The 23,019-nt window shown below is 45.8% G+C and overlaps 1 protein-coding gene across 1 annotated transcript in view; it reads right to left on the reverse strand.

Moving 5' to 3' along the window:
- Positions 1-7,833: 7,833 nt before the first annotated feature.
- The window catches only part of RAPGEF5 (Rap guanine nucleotide exchange factor 5), a 226,888-nt gene continuing 211,702 nt past the window's right edge, over positions 7,834-23,019 (reverse strand). The window contains exons 24-26 of the mRNA XM_043589070.1: positions 20,906-20,970; positions 15,710-15,764; positions 7,834-11,916 (exon numbers count right to left, since the gene is read on the reverse strand). Of these exons, the coding sequence (XP_043445005.1) occupies positions 11,798-11,916; positions 15,710-15,764; positions 20,906-20,970 (239 nt within the window). The 3' untranslated portion in view covers positions 7,834-11,797. The remainder of the gene's footprint in view (positions 11,917-15,709; positions 15,765-20,905; positions 20,971-23,019) is intronic.

Consider the following 23,019-nt stretch of genomic DNA (forward strand, 5'->3'; position numbering starts at 1 on the left):
TCTGCTTGAAACCTTCCAGTGGTTTTTCCTTTGAGGTAGAGGAAACCTCCAGGCTTCCTGTGTTCTGGCCTCGTCATCCCTGGCCTCCTCTGCTTCCCCTCCCCCCCACGCTGACTGACTCGGGCCACACCAGGTTCCCTGTTGGTCCTTGAACGCCGGGTGTACCTTCAGGATCTTTGCACTCGCTGTTTCCACAGCCTGGGATGCTTTGCCCTCAGGGATTTGCATGGTTGGCTCCCTCTCTTTTTTCAGGTCTTCTCAGCAAGGCGATATTATATATTCCCAGGACTGCCATAGTGAAGTACCACAAACTGAGTGGCTTAAACAGTAGGTACTTATTGTCTCACAGTTGTGGAGACTGAGAACCTGGAATCAAGGAGTTGGCAGGGTCAGTTCCTTCTGAGGGGTGTGAGGGAGAACCTGTTCCAGCCTTCTCTCCCTGGCTGGAAGCAGCGGTCTCCATGTTCACATGGCGTTCTCCCTGGGTGGTCTCCAAATTTGCCACTCTTACAAGGACGCCGGTTACACTAGGTGGCCCACACCACAATGATGCCATTTTAACTTGATAACCTCTGTACAGACCTAGTCTCCGAATAAGGTCACATTCTGAGGTCCTAGGAGGTAGGATCTCAGCATGCGAGTTTGGAGGGGAACAACGTAACCCGTAACAAAGTCCTTCCCTGGTTGCCGTATCGACGTTTCACTGACCACCCTGGCACTCTCCTGCTTCTTATCATCTGAGGTACCACTACATGTTTTACTTGTTTGTCCTGTTTATTGTCTGTCTCTCCAATTGGAGTGAAGCTCCATGAAGAAAAGGATATATATTATGCTCATGGCTCTTCCCCTATCACTTTGAAGACTGTCATATAGTGGGTGCTCAAGAAATATGTGATGTTTTAGAGATGATGAAGTGTGTTGCAGATGAATATTAGCTCACTATAAGAAGGAGAGGGAGAGGGAGAGGGAGAGAGAGAGAGAGAGAGAGAGAGAGAAACTGTGTTACTGGTCGATTTAGGGAAGGAAAACACTAGGCAAATGTAACCTGAGGTGCAGCGTGACCAGTCCTGCCTTCTTTTGGCCTCACAGAGCAAACCGCTTCTCAACCCAGGGCTCAGTCTAGGCTCAGTCCCGTAGTACTTGCACCAACTGATTCTAAATGAAACCAGAGAAAATTCCTCCCCCGCAAAGGACACAACTAAAGAATAGTAGGCGTCTATCCTTCCCAATCTCTCGTCAGATTTATGGCGCTTCTGTGTTGCCAACAGGAAGCACGAGGCTTGTTAGTTGGAGCTGCTGTCCCGGAGTTCCGGGGCCTGTGGGTGGAGCAGACAGGGCAGCCTGGAAGGGGGTGCGGGTGGGACCAAGGAAAAGCCCTCCCGGGAGCTCAGGGAGGTGGTGGCCCTGGACCAGGTGTGAACAGGCCCAAGGTCTGATCTGCCTTTTCTCTCTGTGTTAATCTGTTAATGCCAGTGTTAATGCTAACATGAGTATTGGTGGGATTTGGGGGTTCGGAGCCGACGGCCAAGAAAGAGTTCTTGAAGACGTCTTTGGTGCAAAACGGTGATTTTGTTAAAGCACAGGGACAGGACCCGTGGGCAGGAAGAGCTGCACTGGGGTTGTGAAGAGTGATTGCTTATATACCTTCAGGTTGGGAGGGGGGTTAGGAACAGCCTAAGTCTCTAAGGAATTTTGGAAGCAAAGTTTCCAGGACCCTGAGGGGCTAGCTGTTGTTAGGAAAATACCATTTATTACTGTTTAGTAAAACCTCAGTCATGAGACCCTTTAGATGTATATAAGGGGCCATATGCTCGGCATATAATTGCCAATATATACTTGGGGGTTAAAGATAAAGGAGGTTTGCAAAGAAATTTTTATGTTTGAGACTCACAGGTTCCTGGTGGGGGGGGGGGGGGTCAGGATAATGTTAAGCCAAGATTCCCTTGTGCCTCTAGCAAAGTGCCATCATCGAGGCAGCTGAGTTCCTAGAGGGAGGTCACTCCTCCTGTTTCCAGGACTTGTCAGTGGGCTGTAGGAAGTAAGGGAATTTAATTTTTCATTTGCTTGTTTCCCCCATCCCCATGGCAAGCACCTAAACCCCCTTACGCCTCGAGGAGGGTGATATTAGGGCTCCAGGAAACAGAATCTATAGGTTTCTAGAGATTAGGTTATGGATAAGATTGCCTTTTTCTTGCAGTTTACCTAGTTATCCATAAACTGAAGGAGACTCCTGTCCTGCGTGACTGTGATCTCTATCAGCCAAGTCTGCTTTCTTCCTTTCCCCTGTTCTTGGAGTACCCTCGGAACATCACACATCCCACCTGGGGAGAGGGGTGCTGTTAGCTTGTACTTTGCCCTCAGCTTGCCCCACGCTCCCTCATTAGTGTGACCGCAACTTTGCGGGCTTTATGCAGACGTCTGTGCTCACATCAATCAGCAGACATTTAGGGACTTGCTGCTTTGTCCCAGTGTCGTGCAGGGTTTGCGGGGACTCAAAAGGAAATCACATTATTTGTATCTCACTTTAGCATGTACAGAGGACTCTCACATGCACCGTCCCTTTCACCGTCACAATTGCTCTGTGGCAAAGATGTTGCTAATGATCTTGGTAGACAATTGAGAGCAGAAACATAAGAGAAGTTCAGTGACTTTTGCCCACAGTCGAGTAGAAATGTGGGTGCAAATCTGACATGCATCCAGTCTTCCCCTCCTTCTTTCTTCCCCTCCTGCTCCCCTCCTCCTCCTTCTCTTCTTCCTTCTTCCTCTTGTTCTTCCTCCCCCTTCCCCTTCTCCTCCTCTTCATTCTTCTTGCTTCCCCTCACCCCTTCCCCCTCCTCCTTCCCCCCTCCCTCTCCCTCTCCTTCATCATCAGTAGAGTTCCTGCTTGAGTGCCTACTATGTACCAGGCATTGTAGTAAGCACTTTACATGCATCGGATTTATTTTTCATACAACCCTGTGAGGTGGGGGCATATTAACCCTCATTTATGATGCACAGGAACAGTGGCTAAAATCGAGGTGGAAACTTTCACTAGTTCTCTCAGTTCTTAAATGTCTGAGCCTGATTTGGACCTGGTAGTGTGGCCACAGATGTGACACTATAACCCTCAAGGCAGCCTACACTGGATGGGAGGCAAGACAGCACAGGGTGGTTCCCCAAAGAACGACGGGTGGGACCTGCTGTAAGAATTCTGATAGGGATAAAGAGGTTCTGTAAGATGGGGTCATCCAGGAGGGCTTTGGAGTGGACAAGTCTTATCTGGGAGGGACGGATGGGCTCCTGGGCACTGTGATTTTAGGGGTGGAGAAGAGACTGGCCAGACCTGAGTGCCGGATCCAGGTGGGGAGGCTTCGAGAAGATGTGCTGGGGCCAAGTGGCAGGGCTGTGAATACAGAGGTGGCTGAATGGATGCGGTTTACCCTTACCGTGTTCTCGATTTACCCTTCGGGAGGCGGGAGCCAGCTTGGTACTCCGAAGCAGGCCCCACTACAGTGATTCCAGGGCCTTTTATTTGGTTGTTTATTTCTGGCACTCATCTCTGCTAGGACTGTGGAGTCAGCATCGGGCACAGGACAGGGAAGGGGTGGGGCTCCTTTGCAACACCCTCCCCCTGCCTTTTCCCTTCCAGCTCAAGGCAGAGGCAGAGCCGGGTCCACTGAACACAAGGGAGCATGAGCAGTTCTTATTTCCCACATCAGCCAAGTCACTTCCTTAAAAGAAAACAAAAACAAAAACAAAAAAACAAAACGACACAAAATCACTTAGCCCCAGTGATCACAGCTCTGCACCAACTCTCTCAGAAGCCAGGAACTGAAAGGGACCAGAAAGGTCTCCCAGCACAGCCCTTATCTAATGAGCAGACTGCTGGTTGCTTTCAGGTCCGTTTGCACATCTCTGGTGGGGAAGAGCTCATTATACTTAAGGCATTTGTGGTGGCCTGGGCTCCTCCAGGTATGGGCCCTGCACCCCACTTATCTGTGCATTCTTATTGGTCTTGCTTTAAGATTGAACACCTTGAAAGCAGCAAATAAGCCCCACATATGCTTATTTAGCCATTATTTATTAGGAATCGAATAATCTCCTCCCCTCGCTCCCCAGAGAATATCAGTTTAAAGGGGTGGGGGGGGGGGTCCCAAATTCTTCGTCTCTTGGGAACATCTGCGTGGAGAGGAGCCCAGGAGAGGCCAGGATGTGAAGCACTCATATGCTACTGAGCTTTAGTTCTAAAGCCAGGGGGCGCTATTGCAGGATTCTGAGCTGGGAGATTATGCGGGGGGGGGGGGGGGGGGGGCGGGGGGCGGGAACGGAATTCACGGGGCTGCATGGTGAGGGAAGGACACAGGTAGGTTTACCATCACGACTGAAGTACCAGACAGCAACGGTCTGAGCTCAGTCAGGCCAATGCGGGGAGGATGCTGGCGGAAAAGCTGATGAACAGGGGGTGTTGGAGTTTGCGGGAGGGGGGTGGTCAAGACGGACCCCACACCCTGAATTTGGCCTAGTGGTGGCATCACTGTATGAGATGCTGCCAGAGGAAGGGACTTCTGAGTTCTGAGATATTGGAGAGCCACTGTGGCCATAAAACTTGGGGAAGGTCTTGGCATTGCCTTAAGTCTCCCACGTGGGCTAATTGTTTTTGAGACTCTGACCTTCCTGCTACGTTGTTTTGGTTCTGGTCAGGACGATAAGAAGTGTACACTTCAGACATTTTCTCAGAATGCGATTATTTTCACACAAGTTCTAACCGCCTCTAACCACACACAGACAACATGGGAACCTCCAAACACCTGCGAGCCGGAAAGGGGCCTTCAGGGAGGAGGGCTCAATATCACTCCCGGGGATAGCAGCTCAGACAAGCAAGACCCCAAGGCCGGGACTGCCCATGGGTCTTCCTGGGGAGAAGTGCAATCCAGTGAGGGGCGCCTCGCCTTTCCACCCTCCCCACTTCCATGTTGGAAACCTGGGGATGTTAGAAATAGCCCTGGATCTTGGGAGCAAGTCGACCACAGGTAGGCTAGTTCTTCTCTTCTAGGGGAAAATGCCCAGCCCCACTGAGAAGTCCTGCAGCATGGTGTAGTTCTGGCAGGAAATAAACGGTGAGGTGGTGTGGTTAGCCAGCAGGGAAGGGCTTAGAACATTCCCATGCTCTCCCTGCCTGATCTCACCCTGGAGTGGAAGCGCCATTCGAGGAGGGCCCGGAAGTTCCTTTAACTCCAGGTTGGGGCAAAGCCAAGGGCTCCGAAGTGGCTGCCGACCTTACTATGGGGCTGCTGTGGTGAGGTTCCCTGAAAAATAACCACAGGGAACCCTAACCCAACCTCTGGAAGATTCTCCAGCCAGGGGAGAGGCATAATCAAGAGCCACAGCAGGGCTGAGGAGTAGGTCAAGTCCCTCCTGAGCAAACATCAAGTCCCTGTAAGAGAAACAAAATGGAGGGCACACCTGGGGGGCTCAGTCAGTTAAGCGTCTGACCTTTAATTTCAGCTCAGGTCTTGATCTCACATTTCATTGAATTTGAGCCCCGCATCAGGCTCCTCACTGACAGTGTGGAGCCTGCTTGGGATGCTCTCTCTCCCTCTTTCTCTGCCCCTCCCATGCTTGCTCTGTCTCTCTCTCAAAACAAATAAACTTAAAAAAAAAATAAGAAAAACTTTTTTAAGAAAGAGAAAATTGAAAGGTGCAGTTGGACCCTGGGTGTGGCTGGAGGAGGGATCTCAGCTCGTATCCCCAGGAGGGACTTCATGCTTCTGATAGTGCCTCTGTCTTGCTTATTGGGTGTGCCTTTCTTGTGCTGGGAAAGGATGCAGACTGACTGCTCTCGGCTAAGAGATAACTGCAATGCCTTCTTGAACAGGAATACTTTACTAAAGAACATTAGCAAGTCTAAAGCTTTAGGAATCTTGTTTGTTTCAAGTAGTAAATGGAAAACAAACACACTGGGCAGCTCAAGTGGGGATCCGTAAGATCTCAGAGGAGAACCAAACTAGCCATGGAGCTCTCTCCCAGTCCCTAAAATAGGACTTTGTAGCTAGCACACTAGGACCAAGACCAGAAATTTCATTCTAGGGGCGCCTGGGTGGCGCAGTCGGTTAAGCGTCCGACTTCAGCCAGGTCACGATCTCGCGGTCCGTGAGTTTGAGCCCCGCGTCAGGCTCTGGGCTGATGGCTCAGAGCCTGGAGCCTGCTTCCGATTCTGTGTCTCCCTCTCTCTCTGCCCCTCCCCCGTTCATGCTCTGTCTCTCTCTGTCCCAAAAATAAATAAATGTTGAAAAAAAAAAAAAAAAAGAAATTTCATTCTAAAGTTTGCTAATTTGGGGGCACCTGGGTGGCTCAGTCGGTTGAGAGTCCGACTTTAGCCCAGGTCACAATCTTGTGGTTTGTGAGTTCAAACCCTGCGTTGGGCTCTCTGCTATCAGCACAGAGCCCACCTTGGATCCTCTTTCTCCCTCTCTCTGCCCCTCCCCCAGCCCCTCCCCACCCGCACTCTCCCAAAAATAAATAAATAAATAAATAGGAATCTTGAAAAAAAAGTTTGCTAATTTGAACAGGAGGCTTGTTCCTCTTCCCAGTATGGGCGATCCTGGTAAAGAGAATTTCCCAACTATCTGGAGCAACGGGAATTTGGCTTTCTTCTGTTCCCTTCTGAAGCTGGAGCCTGGGGCTTCCGTTCTCCCTTCCTCTGCTGCTTTGCTCCAGATGTAGGCCTGCCCCACAGAGGAAGTGATTATAGATGAGGACACAGGCCCTACAACCCAGTGGTCTTCCTCTCTCTGCTCCCTGGTTCTCTCAGAGGCAGTGCCTATGCTGTCACCTCTCATTTTCCCTTGTCACTCAGAACTGCCACTTCTGGGTGACAAGAGCCTGAAAAAATCTTCCGGTCTTTACCTTTTCCCATATAAAGACAAGGTCTTTTCATGGGTGTGTGACAACAGGTAGCTTCATCCATCAGGTACTCTGCAAAGCCAATACTACTGCCCACACGGACTGAGGGAAAGGGCAGTTTATCAAGAAAGAAGCGCCTTGGGAGACTTTATTAGCTTAGGCTAAATTCTTCTGAGGTAACAGCCCCAAATACCTGTGGCTTCTAATGATGATGTTCCGCGTCCTTCCCAAGCTGGAGACTCAGGTGGATGGAAACACCTTTTCCCGGAACATTGTAGGCCTTGTGGCAGAAGTGACATGCCAGCACCCGCTCCCTTGTAAAGCTTTAGTTTACAAGCTGCACTTCTCCCCATTTTTCACTGGACGCAGCAGGACATTTGACCACTCCTGAGTTCAACATGGTGAGATATACAATCCTCTTGCGGGAAGGGATTAATTACCACATGCCAAAAACCAGGCTTGACATCAATGAGCAGGATGTGTGATCCTCCCATAAGAAGGGGTAGAGATTTTGAACAATGACGTGGTCTAGTTTTTCCAGTTTCGGGGCACATCAGTATTACCCTGTGCTTTACCATCCTGCCCGCACCTCTTGTGGGGTCAGGGCCTCCCTTTGAGACCTAGAGCACTGCCGCCAGGGCCGTGAGCATCCCTCAGTATCTGGGCTGATAAGGCAGAGTTGCTGATCCCAGTTGAGTATGGTGGGGGGGCGGGGAGGACAGAATCGGAGAATCCTGATGTGATTTCCTACCCAGGGTCCTTGGGTTCTCCAACGGCTCAGGGGCAGCATAAGTGATTCAGAGCTTCAGAGGCTGCCTGGAAATCCCTTCACCTGCCTGTAGCTCTCTCGGTGAGCAAATGAGTTCCACACAGTGAGAACATGCTGCCAGACATAGGCTATGGAACCCACGAACATCACAGACACAGCAAGAAGCTATGAGGCATCAACAGTATCTTTAACATAATCTTATATTTGGAAAAGCAGTTTAAAAAAAAAAACACTTGAAAATACAAGATAAGGTAACAGTGACTTATAGAAGTGTTCACCTTATATTGCTTGGCCATTTTTTACATATAAATTATTGCTTACTAGCTTCGATAAATACACAGCACAGTCCTATATACAGAAGCAGAAAGCGTGACATGGGAGAAAGAAAATACTGTTAATGGCAATTCTGGTAATTCCACAAATGTTTCATATTTACCAGCTCTTATAATGGTGGAAAACTACGAAGTGTAGTCCCTGAGAAGTTAGGTAGACACCCTGATTGTGGGTTTTCTATCTTCTAATTGTTAACGCAAGCTGACAATGTCACAGCAGTCCTAATTAATGACACATTAAAAGGCAAGAGTCCTTGCTACAGGGCATCAATTTCATCCCAGTATTTAATAACCGTGTAATACGAATACAATAAATAGGCTATGCAAATAAATATTCCTCTGCTAAAAAACGTTTAGTATATACAGCTTTGCTTTATACAGTAGTACATTTTCATCTAACTTTTTGGCAATTTTTAAAAACTTTTCTTCCCCCTACTACTTTTAAGCACAATGGCCCGCTCATTAATGAGCAGGCTGAAATTTTAAGGACATGTCTTTGAAGCATTTAAAAAGAACGCCGTGTTAGATAACTGCAGTTGACCTGATCTTCCCCCTTTTTAATGTTTCTGTCTAGTTTCTTGAGCAGCTTGGATCAGCTGTGCCATTTCAGAATACGAGGTTTGAAATCTGCGATGTGACAGCCATAACGAGCCAAAGGGGCTGGGACTGGGGCAGCGGTGAAGCCCAGCTCCGGGGATCAGAAATCACCAACCCCCTCTTCCCTGCAACTGTCTCTCTCTACCCAGAGGCTAGCCTACAGGATGCAACTCCTTCTGCCTGCCAACTGGGACGGCTGGCTTTTTCCTTTATCCTCATTATTCTGAATTCAATGCACGCTCCACCCAACTTGCCTGTGGATACGGGTCTAGGGAAATGCATTAATCTAAACAGAATTAATGATACTAAAATAAAGTGAACGTGGGTCATAATACTTAGCACTGTAACCATTTGGCAATTGTACAGATGATAACAAAAAGTGAACTTAAAACACTGTAGCCTTTGGAGCATCTGGAAATATGTATGAAAAAAATTTTCAGGAAGGTTGCAGTTTTGCCCACAAAACTGGTCCTGTGCTACCTTGTAAGCAGGGCCGGTTTGCCGGGATGCGGACGAATCCATGAGCCCACAGGACTGCCTGAGGGTGGTGCCGTAGCAGAAAGGACCCACTGAGAAGTGCTGGGGCACCACTTACTGAGGAAGTTGGCAGATTAGAGATTTTCAGAGTGAATGGAGATTTTATGGAATCGCAACACTCTAAGAGTGGGAAAGGAGCTTCGACATCTTGGTCCACCCTTCTAGCCAGAACAAAATCTATTTCAAAGAGACCTTGGCGAATGTTTGGAAAGGGAATCCCTAGTCACAGGGAGCCTCACGGCCAGACGGCTCAGCTTTGTTCAGGAAAGTTTCATGCGGAGCTAAAGCCATTCCCAGTTCTGTCGTCAATTCTTGAGTTCCTGATTTACGTCTTCACAGGGCTTCTGAAACTTTTGAGTTGCTGATACTTGGGAAATCTCTGGAGACGGTTGTTCAATTTCACAAAGATTTGGAGATTCTGACATTCGGGAGACAGGAATGAAAAAGCAAATGTAAACTAAACCAAACCCTCCCTTCCCTTTGCTGCCCTGAGAGCCACATGGCCATGGCTGGAGGAGACTGGGCGAGCCCCACATGGTTCCTGGCTTGTTTCTACCCATGACATGTGGAATACTGACTACACCATCAGAATGAGTTTAAACGTGATGTACGTATGGATTCATTTGGTTGTGTACATATTTGGATTGGGATCTAAGCAGCAGGTGCTATGTTGAAATAGTTCTCCACTGAAAATTAGTCCTTGAGAGGTCATGTTCTGGTTGGAGTAATGGAGATCTCCTGTGAACAGACACTTAAATTGTAAAACGTGGAGACAATGTCAAAATGGCCTTACATAATTAGACTGACCAAATGATCCTCCCCAGCACAGAGAAAAGGTGAGAACATGGGCTTGTGCTGTACGCCCATGCTGTCCCCAATAACTGCCAAGGGGAGAGCTTCTCCAGTGTTTGATCAGCCATGAGACGAACCGGTTTTTCCTAGTCCTGATGGCTCTGGTCTCCTCCAGTGGGTCTCTGTCCATTCCCAGTAGCCTGGAGCTTTTCTTTGAGTGGACCATCCCTGGATGGTCCCTTTCTGTAAAACTCTGTTAGTTTTCAGGATTGAAGTTTACACGTGCTGGGACAGACCAAATCTCTTTGAAAGTCCTACCCAAAATTTCCTCCACATGGTACCTTCCAGCACTCTCTCAAGCTCAGTGTGGTTCAGGAAACAGCACTGCTAACAGGGTATCAGAAAGCATTGGATACCCACAGTAATAAGGTGTTAATGGGCCAGAAGGAAGCAGTTCTGTGCAGACACCCGAGAGATGAACAGGCAGGAGAGAACTCACACGTGTAGAAGATGAATGGACTGAATTCATGAAGGAGGGCCCTTGTATTTCAGCAATGCCCACAGGCTTTTTTTGTTCATTTTAAGCTCGGGGGAAATTCTCTAACCAGTTCTTGAGAATAGCATGAGGTTTTCTCTGCTGTAGGAGCCCCCTTCTCTAAAAATGGGAATAAAAAGTAGACTCGAAGACTCTGAGACTCTGGGGGAAAAAGACAAATTACAGAAGAGCTCTGGGCCTTGATTAGGAGTGGACTGCAGGACTTTGAAGTGTGCAACATAATCAGACATTTGAGTATTTTGGGGGTTCTTGGCATTTGCTGAGAGATAGGCAGTCAGTACTAAATACCTTGCTCTTCTCTAGGGAGTGCTAAGTGCTTCACACACCAAATCCCACTTCACCTCCCTGTGTTGGCTGTTACCATTCTCTGCTGTGGGCAAAGGAGCCTGCTGGAGGATGCAAAACACTAGGGCATCGCCAGGCACAAGAATGTAGACCTCTGGGACTCTGTTCCCTGGATAAACAGTTACTGAGTGCCTATAATCTATCAGGCGCTGTGCTTTTTCAAAAATCGTATTGTTCCCGTAAGAAATGTGAATCTTCTTGCACACGTAAAGAAAATCTCCAGAAACTGAGCAATGAGTCCACTTCTTAAAGATTACTATTTTTCCTTACTGGTAAAGCAACGTACTCTAACTGGCCTATAGTTGCAAATCGGTTGTGCAGAAACGAATTTCACCTGCAAGCCTACATTGATAAATGATTGTGGATGCAAAGAAATGCATGCCTTGACATTTCCCTTTTGGAAATCAGAGCATGGATGCCAGCTGCGGTTCTAATTTCCTAGACACAAGTGGCTTTTGGTGATGTCACAGTTTGTACTGACAGCGGCCACTCCTTCTCCCTGGAAATCTAGAGATGCCATCACTGTCTTTAGGTGTTCAGATGAGCTGCTTCTTTGACAGCCTATAAACAGTAATCTGTCACCAGGCAACATAAAACTCCCGTTTTGCGCACACTCGTACTGAAATATTGGGTCACTGTAGGACAAAACACGCTCTCGTCTTGACGCGGGCACATCTCAAGTTGAAAACTGGGTTGGATCAACAATGCAGTCATAAGAAACCAGACTTCTCCATTTCAAGAATGCTTCTGATGCTTTCTTTGCCTTCTCATTCTGAGAGCAGCTAGGAGAGGCCTCTCCCCATGTCTGGTGGCTGACATCAACTTCCTGAACACGCTTTGCTGGGCTTTCCGGTGGGTGTCTTAGGATATACTGATAAAACTCAGCAACTTCTTTTCTCACAGGAAAGCAACGTGCTCAGCACTGACATTCCCATAGCTCAAAGTGCTGCAAGTTACAGGGGAGGCGAGGCGGTGGGCTGCTGGGGCTCACACCCGAGGCTCGATCCTGTGTGACAACTCAAACAGGGCCTGCTGGCTGTCAATGACATACAGGTGGTTAACGTAGGATTTTAACTCTTGGTGTTCCTTTGGAGACATGTCACCTCCTGGTTTTTGGAAGAAAAAAGTCTCATGAGAGCAGAAATGCTACTTCTTTCTCTCTTTTTTTTAAGTATACAATTTTTTTCAGGCATAGAATTTAGTGATTCGTCACTTATGTATAAGACCCAGTGCTCATCCCAACCAGCGTCCTCCCTAATGCCGTTCACCCCTTTAGCCCTTCCCCCTGCCCCCAACATCCCACCAGCCACCCTCAGTTTGTTCTCTGTATTTCAGAGTCTTTTATGGTTTGTTTCCCTCTCCGTTTCTATCTTATTTGTGCAGAAGTGCTATTTCTGAATACCAGTGACATCTCTCATTAAGGCTTAGAGTAAATCTAGCAGGGGGATTCTTATTAGTCAGCATCCCAGAGAGGGGATCTTTATCCTAACAGTGGAGATACTTCTCCAGCTCAGACCAGGGCCTCAGGTCAGGTCATTAGACTACAAAGGTATTTGTTGTATTAACGTTTATATAACATTTATTACCTAATGTTATCTAGTATTTAGTGACCACTACAGAGTGGGAATCAGCACAGACACACAGCAAGGGAGTGGCAGAACAGGTCCGGCAGCCAGACTATGTGATTCCTGAGTCCATGTCTGAGGTCCCATGTCACAGCAACTGCCATTTAAATAGCTTTCACTGGCTCTTATATCTCAGTCTGGAATTGTCAGAAACCACTGCTAATCTGGTCAGTGCACAGACAAAATGGTTTGTTTTTAGAATTTGTATAATTCTTTGGTGTCCTTAGTTTTTGAAAAAGTAAAAAAATTAAGGAAGCATTTGAATGAACAGATATCACAGAACTGAACTTAAGGTATACTTAACAGGCAAACAAGTTCCAGAAGCATGCGGCTGGGCTAACATCTACCCAGCAAAGGACAAGGCAAGGTGGTTTTCCACTCCCAAATCCAGGGTGGTTACAAAACTGAAGGGCCACATGAAGCTTTTAGTGCCCTGTGAACACATATGTGCCATGCTGGTGACAAGTCTGATGAGCCTGATAAAGTAGCCTGGACAACGGGGCAAGCCCACTTCCCATAGGCAAAAACAAACACAATAAAAAAAAAAAAATACCCCCAAACCTCAAGGCATTGGGAGCCTGGCTAAACTGCTATAGAGGGACAATGTCAATGTGAGAGATGGTGACGTCACATCCTCTTGCTTCACCGAATTTCGGATGGGAACAGCAGGGTTCAGCTTGAGTAGAGGGGACCAAAGGAAGCTAAGCATTTCAATGCAGCAATTTCTTCTCTTGGTGAAATCCATTTTTTCCTCCTCTCTGACAAATGTGTTTTATAACTTAAGGCTTGCATGTCATGGGTGGCTTGTAATTCTTAGGTTTAATAGCAAATAAGGCTTCCTGGTTTCAAAAGGCAAAAATACCAGGAATTTAAGTTTTTACCATCCCACTTGTTTGGAAGTGACCAAAAAGTTTTATTATTCTAGAACACCTTCTCTGTAAGACACTGAGAGACTGCTTTTGGCTTAGTAAATATTGGTTTCGAAAACATAATCGTACAAAGATAATTTTTTTGTTAATTTTTTAACCTTAAGAAGATGGCAGAATGAGTGGTTCCAACCATGACAAGTGACATCTGCATGGCACTTCCAAATTAAAAAAAAAAAAGTGTATATATATATATATATATATATATATATACACACACACACACGTATATATATATACACACATATATATGTTTTAATGTTTATTTTTGAGAGAGTGAGCAAGCGAGCAAGGGAGGGGCAGAGAGAGAGAGGGAGACACAGAATCTGAAACAGGCTCCAGGCTCAGAGCTGTCAGCACAGAGTCTGACGCAGAGCTTGAACCCATGAACCACAAGATCATGACCTGAGCAGAAGTTGGATGCTTAACGGACTGAGCCACCCAGGGGCCCCTTTTTATATTTTATTTTAGAGAGAGACAGCATGAGTGGGATAGAAGCAGAGGGAGAGGGAGAGAGAATCTCAAGCAGGCTCCATGCTCTGCACAGAGCCCGATGCGGGCCCTGATCCCACAAACCTGGGATCATGACCTGTGCTGAAATCAACAGTCAGACATTCAACCAACTGAGCCACCCAGACTCCCCAGAACTTCATAATTTTTAAGTGGCTTGATTAATAGAACACAAAGAGTTATGCTTTGTGTTACGAGGACTTACTCTCTAGTGATGAGAGGTTCAAGACAGTGTTAAGGCCACCAGGCCAGTATAACCTTCCTGTCCACACTTGCAGAGTCTCCTGGTCAGTGAGACCAATATCTTAGAATTGGGTGAGTGTGCATAAATACTTGGGAAGCAAAGGTAGATGAGAGAAATATGAACTCAATACTCAGCAGCATTATGCTTGCACATCTGAATGAATCTCCGTGACAATATTATCACTATAAGCGTACTGTACTTGTGTTCCTAATGGAGAAATACATAAGCACATATCAGGTGGTAGTAAGTGATGTAAATATTTTAAAACCTTAGGTCCTGGGGTGCCTGCATGGTTCAGTTGGTTGAGTGTCTGATTCTTGATTTTGGCTCAGGTCATGATCTCATGGTTCGTGAGACTGAGCCCCTCACAGGGCTCTGCTCTGACGACATGGAACCTGCTTGGGATTCTCTGTCCCTCCCTTGTTCATGCTCTCCCTCTCTCTCTCTCTCTCAAAATAAATAAACATTTAAAAAAAAAAAAACTTAGGTCCTGTATTTATAACTCTCCCTTTCAAGCACAAACTTTGTAATTCATACAGAAGTTCCGTTGCTCTGTAGGGGACAATACTGCCAGCCAAAACTAGCCAAACAGAAAAAACTTTCTTAAGAATATGCACTAATCCTTAGGGAGTAGGACTTTGATCTTTGTACTTTATACATACTTCCGTATTGTTGAAAAAATTATTTTACAAGGAGGATATATAAAGCAAGTTTTATTTAGTGGTCAGCTTTGATTGATTTATAATTACTGAACTCAACTTTCTATTTTTTTTTTTCTTTACTGCCCTTTATATCTATAGAATCTGCACAAGGCAAAGAAAAGAGTATGGGTCAGGAAGTCAGGCAGGCTTGGTCTGAATAATGGCTGAATGGGTTAACTCTCTGAGTCTCAGTTTTCCGCTCTGCACCACAGGGTTAATGATCTCCATGCACCAGTCACCAATACTGGTATCAGGATGCCACTGCCCGTGTGAATGCTCCTTGGACTCAATAAAGCTGATTTCCTTCCTTCCTGCAATGTTTTAACGCTATTTAAACATGGTGTAAATTATGCCTGAGGTTTAAAAAGGAACAAATATTCCTACTTATGTTAATCTCAGCAGGGAATCCACAAAAGTGCTCAGAAAAATACCTATTCAGTGAAAGGCAGCTCCGGACAGGAAGTTTTTGTTGGAGAGGAGTAAAGATTCTGGAAGGCTGCTTCAGGCACTTTTACAAACCATATTCCAATTCCAGGAAGGCTCTAAGCAAGAAGTTTAGGGACAGGGTCACCCCTGATAAACCCACTGGTAATTCTGAGCCAAGGGGCAAGCAAACAGACTTTCAGGCTCAGGGGTGTGGGGGCAGGGGGCTTTGCTCATCGCAAGTCACTCTGTACAGTGTAAACTTGCTGCCAAGAGAGGATAAAAACAAACGCCATATCTTGTTTTCCTTTGCATCCCAAATATGCAGTGAAACTAAGAAAGAATATAGTAAATGCATATAAGACTTTATAATCTGTTTCAGTTTCTTACCACCAAATACTTGTGATAAGGTCACAGTCTGTACCAATGTAGGGTGAATTTACATTCCCTGGCCAACTTCAATTACTCACCAAACTGGTTAGTCCTGCAGTGCCTCAGGGTCCGGACAGTGTCTGCAATCATATGCTGGAAGGCAGAGCAGAAAATGTATGGGTGGAAGGGTCATTTAGGGTGTTTCTGAAGTATGCCTACTGGGATGAAAGCAGAGTGCACCCTTGGGTGCAAACGGAATCGCTGCATTTGGAACTGGACTTGACTTCAACTGAGAATACTGAGCTTGGATTACAAAAGGATATTCAGTCTTCATCTGTCAAAACAGTGCCCCCAAACCTGGCTGCACACATTCTAACTGGGTTTCCTCATGCCACGGGGTCTAACAGCCCACCGTTTACACACCGTAAAGAGGTACGGCATTCCCACTCCATCTGCCTGTCCAAACCTGCTTAGGCTTTTCCCTTCCAGGGATGTTTTGCCTGCTCTCGGTGAAGCCTTTCTGAGATTTCCCTTCTGAACTTGGGAGGCTCCCTTGTACAGTACACACTGGCCTCGTGTGGTTGGCGCCGCTCTGGATCTTTGCGCCTCTTCCAGGCTGGGTGCCACTAGAGGGCTCCGCATGCCCAGCACCTGCCATATGTCACACAGTGATTCCGGTACTTGCTGAATACAGATAGGATCTCTGGTGGCATCAAAGACTCAAGTATGCAAATCGTGACAGGAAATGACACAGTCACAAAAGGCAAACATTTTCTAAAACGCCAATATCTTTAAAGAGACCGTTTTTTGGTTTGGTTTATATTCTCTCCTGCGGTCTTCAGGATTCTGCTTTAATTTGTTTCTTCGAAGTTCTCACTGATCTCTAGGCAAAAGTCTTCTTAGCTTACAGCTGCCTTTGACAAGATCCTATTAGCTCATACTTGGGTACCTTCAAGAGTCTTCTAGCTCTATCATTTCTAGTTTCCCGTGACGAAGAAGAAAGACAGCATTTAGGACAACACCATTTTCCACTCCTGTTTCTCCCCTACTGTTGCCAGAATCATCTCCAAACACTGCTGCCATTGTGTTATAGTCCTCTGGAAAATCCACGTCGACTTTCTAATTTGTTTCATATCAAAATCCAAACATCGCCCAACTATTCAAGAAATCAACATTATTCATTATCTGCTCCTCCAAACTTCCCCAAACGTGTCAACATCTTTCACATCCCACATGTACACACCAGTCAAAGGCTCATCCATACACAGCAAGCCCTCAGTGAATTATTGCTACAAGAATAATTTTGGAGTGAAAAAAATTTTTTTCACTTAAAATCTGTCAGAACTATAGAAACTTTATTTGAATGTGACCTACTTATTAAATTGTTCTCAACTGTATTTCCAATGTATTTCTATTCAATAGTGGAAAATTAAATAGGACAGTGATTATAGCAGGACCTCACGTTGCATTTGTAAAGGAAATGAGACGTGACTCACGTCTGTGAAAGTATTGTTATGTTTCCTTCCCCAAATGTTACCACTACTCCCAGGGCAGCTCTCTCGTTCTAAGCTATGGCGTCACACAGATTTCTATCCTCTGCCATTTAGGCAGCTCACGGGAGCCTTGAGCTGATGCAGGGTTGAGGGCTGAGTGTGGCAGTGAAACCTGAATCCTCCCCATCTTCAGGTTTTCTGAAGGGGGGAGGGGGAAAATGTGGTAAAGGATGAGGCTCTCAACACTGAGGAGTAAAGAGAAGAAAGAGAGAAAGCATTTGTTTCTTCATTATTTAATAGTTCGCGAGTGAAACGTTTAGAGCTGCTGAGACAGCAGAGGGAACAATGGAAATCTTATTAGACCCAATGAGTGCTTCTGGGCCTTCGTGTCATCTGACTTAATGTGTCGGCCTGTATCAGCCAGATAAAGAGAATACACTGAATGATTTGCTAGCTGGCTTAAGCTAATATCCATCATGAGGCATTGGCTTCTCCCAAGTTAATTCAGTTAGGTTCTATTGGTTCATTATTGTGAAAGATGATCCTGTTTTAGCTTAAGTGAAACTCTGTCCCTTGCTAAGAAACATTCCTTGAAAACGCTGACTTTATTAGGAAATTCAGTCTCATTCTCCAGCATCCAAGTATAATGTTAGGGCTATGTACATTGTATAATAGGTTTTTGTCCTTTGAAAAAATTTGAACTCACCCTGTCTTCTCTGTGCAAGGAGGGGGTCAGCAGTAGGTGTGCTCCATACTCAGAGCCATCTACTGTGTGAGGACCAGGAACTCCCTCATGTTACAGAACCTGATCTGTCTAGAAATGGTGGGCTAGCTGGCGTCTGATGGATGTATGTGGGTGTTATGGCCCGCTGTGTACATGCATAACTGCATTTAGCTTCTAGTTGTCTTTTTTTAATAAAGTTCTCTTTGGGAATTTATAATTTAAAAGAGAATATTATTACTTATTTATGCCATGTTATTTCCTTAAGGCATCTTAAAGGATTAAGGGGGTACAGTTATTGACACTAAAAGAAGTACTATTTGTTAGACTACGTTTTGCTCCCAGAGGTTAATCTGAATTTTTTTTTTTTTTGAGAGTGAGAGAGAGCCTATGTGTGTGCACCAGCAGAGAAGGGTGGGAAGGGGGAAGAGGAGAGAGAGAGAATCTTAAGCAGGCTCCACACCACCCAGTGTGAAGCCCAATTCAGGGTTCCATCTCATGACCCTGGGATCACGACCTGAGTCCCAATCAAGAGTCAGATGCTTAACTGACTGAGCCACCCAGGTGCCTCAGTCTGAAGTCCTGACATATCTGAAAGCAAGACTCTAGACGACATTAGCTGTTATCCAAAGGCATCCACTGGATTGTTGGAGAAAGTAGCAGAAGCCCAGAAATGCTGGTCAGAATGAGAGACAGGGATGTGAGGATCTTTCCATGGCTTTTTCCCATTTGTACCTTTATCGAATCTTTCTCTGACTTCAGTAGCACTATCAGAGGGGCAGTAACACAAGGAACTTGACCAAACCACTGGCTCACCTGGGGGAGAAGGTCAACTGCTGGCCTGCTCTTAACAACAGACAACAGTCAGCTTTATAACGAGCACAACTGTTCTCCCGTGTTCCGTCTAAGTTAGTCAGAGGGTAACTCACTAGACCTTTGTGCTGAATTCTACTCAGAGTGACACCCCTCCTCCCGCATCTCCACACATGCTCTCCAAAGCTTGTTAGGCATTCTTAACCAGATGTGCTGGCCGGGATTTGAAGTAGATATTGACCAAAGGCTTCATCTGCCTGAAATCATTTCATTAATATCCAACACTGGAGATTAACCTACATAAAGTCTAGAATGTTAGTGCCTATAGTCTTTGGTTGCAAACAGGTACCCTGGGATCTTCAGAACATGACACAGTGAGGGGCACCTGCCTGGGTGGCTCAGTCAGTTGAGCGTCTGATTTTGGCTCAGGTCATGATTCGTGGTTTGTGAGTTGGAATCCCACATCAGGCTCTGTGCTGACAGCTCAGAGCCTGGAGCCTGCTTCAGATTCTGTGTCTCCCTCTCTCTGCCCCATCCCAGCTCACACTTGGTCTCTGTCTCAAAAATAAATAAACATTAAAAAAAATTACAATTATCTTAAAAAAAATAGAACACGACACAGTGATACAGAACAAGTCTAAAGAGTATGTACAAAAAAACCTCACTCTGAATATCTACTTCTGGCTGTGCTGGTTTGACTGTAGCATCTAAAATAACTGAGCTCTGGAAAGCCTGCTTGGCTCAGTCAGTTGAGTGTCTGACTCTTGGTTTTGGCTCAGGTCAGGTCATGATCTCACAGTTTTGTGAGTTCCAGCCCCGTGTCAGGTTCTGTGCTGGCAGCACAGAGCCTGTTTAGGATTCTCTCTCTCCCACTCTCTCTGCCCCTCCCCTGCTTGTGCTATCTCTGTCTCTCTCAAAATAAATAAATAAACTTAAACTGTTTTAAATAACTGAGCTCTGGTTCCAAAGCACTTAGCACAGGGGGATTTAAAGAGTACAGGCACATCCACTTTAAAAACAACTTAACCAGATGTGCTGGCCAGGATTTGAAGTCAAATCAGTCATTCTCAACTGATTAAAACAGAGCTACGGCAGGATATCCCAAGACGTCTCTCTCCCAGATTCTAGGTGCTTGGATTTTCAAGTGGCACAGCGGTCCTCTGTCACCTCACCCCATGTGTGGTGAGTTAACCTGACGATTACAGCCGGGCACTTATGAGGCAAAGGTCAGATGCCAAACCCCGCTGGGACTCATCAGTTTGTACCATTCTTTGGTCATGGTCTGCAACCCCCGCCTCACTCAACCTTCTCTCACATGCCTGACCCAGTCTCACAGGGAACCGGGGGTCAGTTCCTGAAAGAGTTCATACAAATCCATTACCATTACTGAGAAGGTCACTCAAAGGTCAGGATCTACGGACAGGGGTCACTGGTATCATCTTTAACCATGAAGGACAGTCTAATCTATGACACTCAAGTTCATTTGGGGACAGATCCATTCTTGCAGTCCACGGGGCCTCTCTGGAGCACTCCTCGTTTACACTTGCTCAGTTCTCCCCAGCAGCTCCCCCTCTGCCCTAGGCCAGTCCGAAAGGCTAGGAGGAGCTCACTACAGGAGGAAGTACCTGGGAAGGTCTTAAAATACTTAAGGAAGGGGAATTTCAGTAACTCGTAAGGGAGGACTGATTGGGAACCTTTCCCTTGAGAGCAGGGAGTGCACTCTGTCTGAGCTGCTGTCTCCACAGTCCACCGTGCTCCACAGGCGGACAGAGGGGTGGTGCTTCCTCTCAGGCACAGCCTGCGAATTCCACCTTCGCATCCAGTGGGGAGCACTGAAGATGAACGCATCTCCCCAGAAGCAGAGCTTTTTCCTGGGTCCTGGAAGCAGTATACACTGAGACGCAGAGCGATGCCTTTCAAGCAGTAAAGCTTAACCTCCTGAGTGTGAACTCTTAGTGACAGAACCTTACAGGTTTTATTTCCGGTTTAGTAACACACACACAACCACTGATATTAATTGAATGAAGTCCCATTTTCAAAAATAAAAAGCAGACTTTCATAGTTGGTCCTCAAAACCTTGCTAGCACACTTATTTTTCACTGGAATACATTTTATTGACAATGCTGAACGTGCAGCAAATAAGCTCCTGGAAACCACCGTGTATTCAGAGGAGAAAAATACTTAAACCATTTGTTTCTTAGAACAAGAAGGAAAAGCATGCACTTTCCTGACAGTGGGAAAAGGGAGAAATAATGAAATGTACGTACCAGTTTTTCAAAATTGACAAGATTATCCAAAAATGTTTTATTTCCTTCATGAATAAATGTTACATCTGAAAATTAAAAACAAAAAGACATATGTGCCATTAGGAATGGATCATGAGTCAGGGCTAAGGAGGTCCAGAGGCAATGCAACTTATTAATTTTTCTTAAACATCATGCATTACTCCATGCATTTGACAAGGCAACTTGAACCTGAATCTGTATGGTATTCGATGTGAAAAGGCATAATTTATAAGTGAGGGGGAGGAGAGAATATTATAACATTAATGCAGTTATATATTTTGCACTTCAACGTGCTTGATAGAAGCTAACACTATTCTATAACTTAACCAGTCCATTATGTTTTTTTGACCAGAACACTGAGCAGGAAAGAAATAAATACCCAGAAACAAAGGAATTTTCATATTTATGTGCTTACTTTTTAACAATCCCTGGCAAAGTGTATGTGGCCTGCTTTATCTACATTAGAAAATTTAGATTTAGATGTTAAAATGTAGATTTTTCGGTCTCAAAGCCAGTGTGTGATTGTGTATCAGAAATGAGGAAAGGGATGGGCTAGAAAATGGCAGTTTCTGGCCCTACTCAATGGGTGGAAAGCATCACTGATGAGAAGAACATACAGAAATTAGGATGAAGGTACATTTTCAGAGGAAGGGAAAGTTACATTTGGTTTGAGCCTCACCTGCACGGGAAGTGACAGAAGATACTCAAAGAAAAGCCTCCTTTTGGTTGCAAAAAACCTGAATGCCTCCTCCAGAGAAAGGGATTTGGGAATTAGTTACAATAAAGACAGCAGCTGAAGCTCAGTGAGTGGATGACTCAGAAACTCAGATCAGAGGGTCAAAGACAGACAGAGCACTAGGGAATCTTCACAGATAAGAATCAAAGAGCCTGCAAATAATCATGTCAGATCACAAACATGGAGGATAAACCAAATGAAAATTATCTTGTTGAAATAACCTGACATAAAAGAGGCAAAAGAACAGCTTAAGATTCCTATAAATAGAAAGGGAAAGCATTTGCATTTAATCAAGACTTTCATCCTGCTGGTCCCTATGGGGCAATTACGAGGTAGGTGCTGGAAACCTGCCTGCAAGACACTTGGCTGCTGAGCTCTGACTGCCCACCAGGGGACGACACCAGCCACAGACCTACATGATCCCCTGATCCAAACCTTTCCTCAAGGAACCCCTTATATACAGCTTCTAGCACCGACTGCAAAGTTTTCCTAAGCTTTTTCCCCCTTTACTAAAACTGATGTTCTAATAGGAAAATAATTTACAATTACACAGTTGTCTGAAAGACTCTGGTTATTTTGTCTTTCATGACTTTGCTTTCAAAAAAGAACCATAAGCTTTCATTCTGTGACACGATACTTAAGAGTAGTCGGCGCATGAGCTTTTCCTTTTTTGTGTGTGTAGCAAATAAGCGCGTGTGCACTCTACCTACATTACACACCACCTAAAAGCCCAGTCTCCCCTAACTCCCTGAGACCTTGGGTTACAAATGCCCTCTCTGAGTCACTTGGGCCATTTCCCCAATGTTACATTATTGTCCTCTTCTCCCTATGTTCCCGAGGATGATGATGAGGGGTGATGACAATAATGGCACTTATCTCTATTAACAGCATCAGAAAGGGCATTAACAGAAGACTGTAAGGTAAAGCCTTAGCAGGACAGAATGTGAAGAAACTGTGAGCCAAAGAACAGGCACAGCTGGCCCAGGATCACAGCTCTACTCCTCCCAGCCAGGGCTCAAACCCAGGGAGCCTGCTTCCTCTTCCCCACTGTGCTTCTCTGGGAGCTCACATTGAAAGGACTTGGACATTTTTTACAGCCCGTTACAGTCGCCTGGCTAGATTTATGGCATGTGGGGTGTGTCTGCAACTTTTCAAATTTTTCCTTTGGTGGCTCCCTCTCTTTCCTCCAACCTAAGGTCTTTTCACTTCTTGGGTGGTCTCAACCCCAACCCTTAGGGCTTGGAGGTCAGGCTGATGAGCATGAGAATAAGGCAGGGAAGGTGCTTGGGGCCGGGTGGAAAGGGCAGAGAGGCTGGAGGGGCTGCCACTCAGGAGAGGGGGTTCAAGTGGCTGAAGGTTT

This window comes from Prionailurus bengalensis, chromosome A2, assembly GCF_016509475.1.
Source record: "Prionailurus bengalensis isolate Pbe53 chromosome A2, Fcat_Pben_1.1_paternal_pri, whole genome shotgun sequence".
NCBI lineage: Eukaryota > Metazoa > Chordata > Mammalia > Carnivora > Felidae > Prionailurus > Prionailurus bengalensis.